Source organism: Lolium rigidum, chromosome 3 (genome assembly GCF_022539505.1).
Source record: "Lolium rigidum isolate FL_2022 chromosome 3, APGP_CSIRO_Lrig_0.1, whole genome shotgun sequence".
NCBI lineage: Eukaryota > Viridiplantae > Streptophyta > Magnoliopsida > Poales > Poaceae > Lolium > Lolium rigidum.
The window spans coordinates 359,509,025-359,515,870 of NC_061510.1; the positions used below are offsets into that span (position 1 = coordinate 359,509,025).

General features: G+C 42.8%; 1 protein-coding gene across 1 annotated transcript; it reads right to left on the minus strand.

The window, feature by feature from the left end:
• Positions 1–446: 446 nt before the first annotated feature.
• LOC124700406 (COMPASS-like H3K4 histone methylase component WDR5A) lies at positions 447–6,619 on the minus strand. Its single transcript, XM_047232538.1, has 2 exons — positions 5,954–6,619; positions 447–1,014 (listed from the first exon to the last, which is right to left on the minus strand). The coding sequence occupies exons 1-2, from the start codon at positions 6,617–6,619 to the stop codon at positions 706–708; spliced, it is 975 nt and encodes a 324-aa protein (XP_047088494.1). The 3' UTR covers positions 447–705.
• Positions 6,620–6,846: the final 227 nt, after the last annotated feature.

The following is a 6,846-nucleotide window of genomic DNA, read 5'->3' on the forward strand; positions in this document are numbered from 1 at the left end:
TCTGTTGCCTATTGGGAGAAGTTCAAGTTACATGCACGCATCAGCACCACGCTGCATCATGATAATAGGAGCGGAGGGAGTACATATTAATTACAGTTTTGAACTCAAGATGTTTAGTAAGTATACTGTATTGATCTACCACAAAGGACCAGCTTTTATAACAACAACCTTATCTACTTATCTGAAAATGGACCATCTAAATTGTTGATGCCAAAACAAAGTATACTTGCAACAACATTGGTATCATCTCGCTACTCTTTGGAGAGAGCATTTGCAATCAACAAGAAAAAGTCCAACTCAGCATCAACATGGAAAGCCCATTTTTATCGGCCCAACAGAGCACGAAATCTACTGTACTCCCATGAGTTATTCATGGTGTACCTTAAGAAAAAGTTTCCATGACTTCACATCTCAGGATGATTAACTCCTAAAGGAAACTAATAAACTTGAAGCATTAATTTTCTTCAGTTAAAAAAAGTTCAAGCAATGTTTCTGTCCAGCCTTCAACCATTCCGAGAACATCTTCGGATCGGTTAAGTCTACTACCAATAGCCCAGCAGTGAAGCAGGCAACACAGCACAAAAATACACAGCACATAGCATTGCATTCTCCACTGCAGCAATCTTACTTACTCGGGAAGCTAAGGAGCTTACATGGCTACCATCATCACTCGGGTTACATGACAACTAAGAAAATGAGGTTTGCTTAGGCATCTTGTTGGCTGTCATCCTTTTGAACCCAGACTTTCACCGTCTTGTCGCTGTCAAGCGCTCCCGATGCGATCATGTTCTCCTTAGGGTGGCATGACACAGCAATGACCGTGTCAGTATGTCCTTCCAGCTTCTGCACAATCTTTCTTGATTGAAGATCCCACATGTAGACACACTTGTCTTCCGAGCCACTGACAATGTACTTGCCATTGGTGACAGAAAATGCTGCCGGAATGCAGTATTTTGTGTTCACATGGCCAGTATACGTCTTCAAAAACTTTCCAGCATTGAAATTCCAAAGCCTCTGCATAAACAAACGATGCGTGAGTAGTCATCCTGTGATGAGAAATTCATGAAGGTAGGTTGATGTATGCTCATGAAACAAATTGGGTGGATGGTTTTTAATTTCGATATCTACTTAATCTAAACCTATGTTTGGTTTTAGTATGCTTACATAATCATTTGGTACCCAAAAACACATCGAAGTTATGACTAGGCAATGAAGTAAAGACCATAACCTATCTGAACTGATCCCCATATGTATGGAGTAGTCTACAAGAATGATCTGCAGCAGGACAAAACTATCTGGGGAACATACACGTGGGATCAACAGCATGTAAAACATCTAGGTGTTGTTATACTCCAAGTAAATTGAACTACTCGCTTCATACCGGATTAATAGGCAAATATCCAATTTGAGGAGGAATGGTTTTGTTAGACTAGTCACAATGGTGAGTATCATATAGTAGTATCATGCATATGGTACTAGTATGTGATACTATCTTCACAATGCATAATATCATATAGTAGTATCATAGGTTAATTATATTTAGTGATTTGTAGAATCTCAATGCGAAAGTGTGTACAAGATTGGTTTGACATTAATTTTTTTAGTTCTACGTGCTATGATACAGTATCTACCTATGATACTACTACCATCTCTTTCTTCATTTATTGATGTGATGCATGATACTAGCTATGATACTCCCATTGTGAGTAGTCTTAGGCAAATGCGGTAACTGACTCCCGCAATTAATTCGTGTGCGTGGGGCTGGCCTCCTAAAATTCCTCCCATCCATTCCTTTTCTTCCCCTAAAATTTCTCCAACCGGTTGCATGCGGTGTGAATGGTGTGTTGCATGCAATGTGAAACTAAATGGTGTGCTGATGGTTTGCATGCAGGGAAGGAGTTAACTCGCGCGTGGGCCGGGGCGGGATGGTTCGGCTCCTAACTATAATTAGCGGATCGATTCACGAAGTAATTTGAAGCCAATCAACGCCTGCCTAAAACCCACTGCATCTAAAGATTTGCCTATTAATCCAGTATGGAGGGAGTACTAGAAAGAGGACCATGATAATAACAATGCTCATGAAATCTAATTCATTGTAGGACAGATGTTCCACAAATATGGGATTGTAGCATGGGTCAAGGCACTCTGTACTGAATCAAATGACAGCCTCTGCTAGGTTAGACAGCACATGATACATGTAGCTACAGCGATGTGCATCCACAATGGCGTCACACTTCAAAATCATATAAATATTAACAGACAACAGCTTATTTTAGTTTCTTTCCACCCTTTTAGTGAAAAAGACAGTTCATGATCTCCATGCAGTACAGCTGTACAATCCCTACTGATTGGCCAACTCAGCTTTATTGAGAAATGCTTACAAGAACTGTGGAAAACTGGAAACTATTAGACACTCAGGACTGTTTCCAGAAATACGGAGGGCCCAGGTATTCTGGAGAGCATGATACACAAGTCATTTATCAACTCAAGGCAATACGCACAAATGGAGTGAACTTCTACATGTACCACCCTCACAACCCAAACACGAGGAACTGCTCATGACAGTCTTACTCCAGGTCTCTAATCATGGTCAAACACTACAGGTAGGGCCCTCATGATATGATGGTTCCCGGACAATATGTTCTGGCTTAATGAACAGCTAACAAATAGCTGGACAAAGGGTGATTTTTTTGGAGTATTAGAAAATAAGTATATATTGGTAGAAAAAGAAACAGGTCAAAACATTTTCATATTCACAGTAACTATAAATTGACAATATGGTTGGGAAAAATAATAGAAATTAATTAGGTATTAAATGTACATAGATAAATTAGCAAATTTGGTACCACTAGCAATTAACAAGAAATTTTCCAAATCGTGCATTTACTGCCTAGCTAAAAAAAGAAGTGATGTTATCAGAAATAATCAGGATTAAATGTACTTGCCGGTTACTTGCAAGTAGCAGTGGACCCATTTACACAACATACAGAACCCATTTGAATTTCAGAAGGTATAAAATGAATCAAGCCTATGTTTACATGAAACACCAACTGCTATAGTGGTTGATTAGTTATGGCTAGAGCTGCCATTGCCACACTTTGTTGGTTAAAATCACTGTTTTGAGCCATATATTTTCCGATTTCGACCCATGGCATGCAGGTCCCACTGCCGAGAATGGAAAATATGAATAGCAACAAATTGCAAGGCAGTGGATCGAACCCATGACTCGATACCCTGAAAGATTCTGTTGGCTTCTACCCCTGCGGTAATAGTGTATCCATGGCTATACTCTATACTGTAGTTTCTTATGCTCTTTTCTACACTACTGTATTATCCCGAATCACAGAAAATCCCCAAAAGTCTGTTTACTTGACCAGGGTTTGGACGGGATAATCCCGAGATATCCCCATAAATCCCTCATTTTTGCCTAGATTAAAAAACTCTCCACCATATTAGAGTATTTTTGGGAAGAGTATTTGAGGGGATTGGAGGGTATTGGGTGAACACCAAATACTCTCCCAAAATACGACAGAAGTAAAAAAGGCCTTAGGGAGATTTGGTTTCTTCAAAAAATCCAATCTTGGAAATATTAACAGGGTTCATTTTTTCTTAAAAAGGGAAAGTTTTCGCTGGATAGGAGTCCAGATATCGCTCTACTAATTGTCTATTACACACCCTGTCTACCTTAATCTTTGTTACTTGCCAAAGAATTAAAATTATATCCCATCCTAGGGTCATGGGAGGAGGCGGTAAAAAGAGACTTGAGGACTGGAATGTACCTAGAGTTTTGGCTCTTCATAGGGCTACATGGGAATTAGCGATCCCTGTGCCAGAATCTTAGTTTATTCGTTCCATTTTTCTTTTTCCCTTCTTGTTTTGGTCTCCTAATGTTTCTGTTGGGTTTCATATCTAGCCTACCCCAACTTGCTTGGGAAAAAGGCTTTGATGTTGTTGTTGTTGTTGATCCTAGGGTCATGGCAAGAGTTTAACGTCTAAGCTGTAAGCTCAAAATCTCTAACAGAACTATTCCCAAATACCCGTAATTTCTTTTTCTGCGAGGAAATATTCTTTAGTCTCTTGCCCTTCAATGTCTACCTCACAACACCACTAGAATCACATCACCTTATTAGTATCCCGACTCTCCACTCAGCAGTGACTCAAACTCGATCACATCACAAGGAAGCACACATTGTAACTGCAGCAAAAGTTACTGTGCACCCCGTGTCAACAAATTGCAGATACTCACACCCAGCACCATGGCATAATCGTTCAAGACATCCATAACACCTACCTCTAGGATATTGTGACCACGACAAATTTAGAAGGAATACGACGATTAGCAAAGGATCAATCAACCAGAATAGCTTCAAACCCCATAAGATAAGTAACATAGCTGCCTTTGCTAAAATGGAAAATTCAATTAGCTATGTGCAACTCTACACAATTAATTACTTCTCGAGAATCATATGACAATGCCAGTTTCGCAGTTGCAAAACAGATGGCAGGCATACCACCAAAAGAGAAACGAACTACTGTCTCAGTCAGTCATGTCATTATACTACAAAAAGACCAAGCAAAGCTATCTCAACGAAACATATACATCGCCATTTATGCAAATCACACAGATATGAAAGGTTTTCCCTTGATGGAGGCTAGAAAGGGCTCTTTTGCTTTTTTACTTTGAGAAAGGCATAATATGGAATATATGAGAAGGATTCATACATGGTAGCAAAATTAGGTTCTATTCTAGGTCAAGGGGTTAAGGACCTTTTTGAGGAAGATACTTTTGATCCCTTAAATAATAAGAAGAACCGAAGGTGAAAATAAAAGCAGCAGCCATCTGTGTATCCTCGATAATTAGAAGTATGGCTCGGGCCGGTCTTATTCAATTAAACCGAAAAGGGCGGATGGGGAAGGAAGAGTCATGACAGAAATGTAAACTTTGTGATCACAGCATTTCACAACTGACACATTCCTACCAAGCTCATCATCAAATAAACAAGTTTAATCTTATATCTATATCATGTCAAGATTGCACATAACAATATACCAGGGTGCAGTTTTCATAAACTGTTAACAAGCCCTGCCTTGTATTTTACCACATTCTAGATCATAGCAAGCATGGTAGAAATAACTCAAACATAATTAAAAAAAATCCAACTCTACTTAGCATTGTGCAAACCCACCAGCAATATGAAGATAGCTCACATCTTCACCATTGCAAGATCACATATTACTTCAAGCTCAAGTCCATGTCATCTGTGTTAAGTGAACAAATAGTACTGTGGCCGGTCTGCTACCTCCAACCCAAAGATTACCTTGTTTGTTTACTTGCAATAAGGTATGATTTACACGGAAATGATATATCTATTACATGAGCATTGGGGTTCAAGGATGCAACAGGTTGCCCTCCATAACCTCCAAACAAAGCCTGGACTCCCAAGTGAAATATTCTCCCAAGGCTAGACTTAATGTATTAGATAAAACTAATAACTTTAACAAGGAGGATCATTAGCTAAGGGTGTAAGCCTCATCATAGGAGAAGCTTAATGTTGAAAAAGTCCATGATCTTAGGCAAAACCAAAATAAGAAGGTTCCTGTTATTCTCTATAAAAAGAAATATGACATAGAGTGATGATGTTCTTGTCAAGTCAGGGTGCAGAATTAGGTCCTAACTATGGCACTTCAAAGCTCTTAATCCCCCGCTTCTCTCCTCATGACAATCCAACTATTGGGTCCATAGAAATGCACTTGTACCATTCTATTTTTGCTATGAAAACTGCTAACGCATTTCATCGCAAGAAAAAGAAGAAACATCCGGATATTCAATCTAGCTATGTGAACAGTCAAGCTTTGAATAACAACATAAATTACATATTCACAAATGCTGAAAGCTAGACAGTTTTCTACAATCTACAACAGAGAAGTAGGAGATATGCTGAATATAACTCACCAGGGTGCTATCAAGGGTGGAGGCAAGCACGAACTTGCCGTTGGGGGAGAACTTGGAGAAGGACACGGGCGGGCTCTCGTCATCAATGAGGGTCTTGACGCAGTGTCCCGTGGCGGCGTCCCAGATGCGGCATAGCCCGTCGTAGCTCCCGGACACGATCATGGTCCCGTCCCGGTCGAAATCGACGGCGGTGACGGGCTCCGAGTGCGCGGGGAGCACGCGGAGGCTGCGGCCGGAGCGGACCTCCCAGACGCGGACGGTCTCGTCGAAGGAGCCCGAGGCGAGCACGTTGCCGTGCGGGCTGAAGGCGACGCAGAAGGCGTAGTTGGTGTGGCCGTGCAGCGTCTTGACGAGGCGCGCGCCGCCGCCGGCGCCCAGGTCCCAGATGCGCACGGTGCGGTCGTCGGAGGCGGAGGCGAGCAGGCGGCCGTCGGGGGAGAAGGAGAGGTCGGAGACGCCCTCGTCGTGCCCGGCCAGCTCCGCGGAGAGGGAGAGGTCGGCGGCGGACCAGACGCGGAGCAGCTTGTCGGCGGACGCGGAGGCCAGGAGGCGGCCGTCCGGGGAGAACTTGACGGCGGAGACGGCGCGGCGGTGGCCCGTGAGCGTCGCGCGCAGCGCGTACCCCGGGGAGGCCGCCGGGGCCTCGTCTGCTGCCGGCGCCGCCATTGCCGCGAACCGGAAGAAGAAGGAAAAAAAAGGGGTTTGGTTTGGGGGTTTTGCAATTTCGGCGGCGATTTCCCCTCTTTGGCGACGCTGCTGCGCTGCAAGGGGTTTGTGAGTGCGGAGGAAGGAATCAGACGGGGGAGAGACGCATCGGGAGTTTTATTGGGCTTTCACGGGTATGGCTAGCTAGCTTGCTCTGTCAATAAGGATAGGCTTGGATATCTACTGGT

Excerpts from the sequence above, each read along its gene's own strand:
- LOC124700406 (XM_047232538.1), bottom strand. The coding sequence starts at position 6,619 with ATGGCGGCGCCGGCAGCAGACGAGGCCCCGGCGGCCTCCCCGGGGTAC. Across the intron at positions 1,015-5,953 it reads CCACCCTTGATAGCACCCTG|AGGCTTTGGAATTTCAATGC; the intron begins GTGAGTTATATT and ends TTGTTTATGCAG.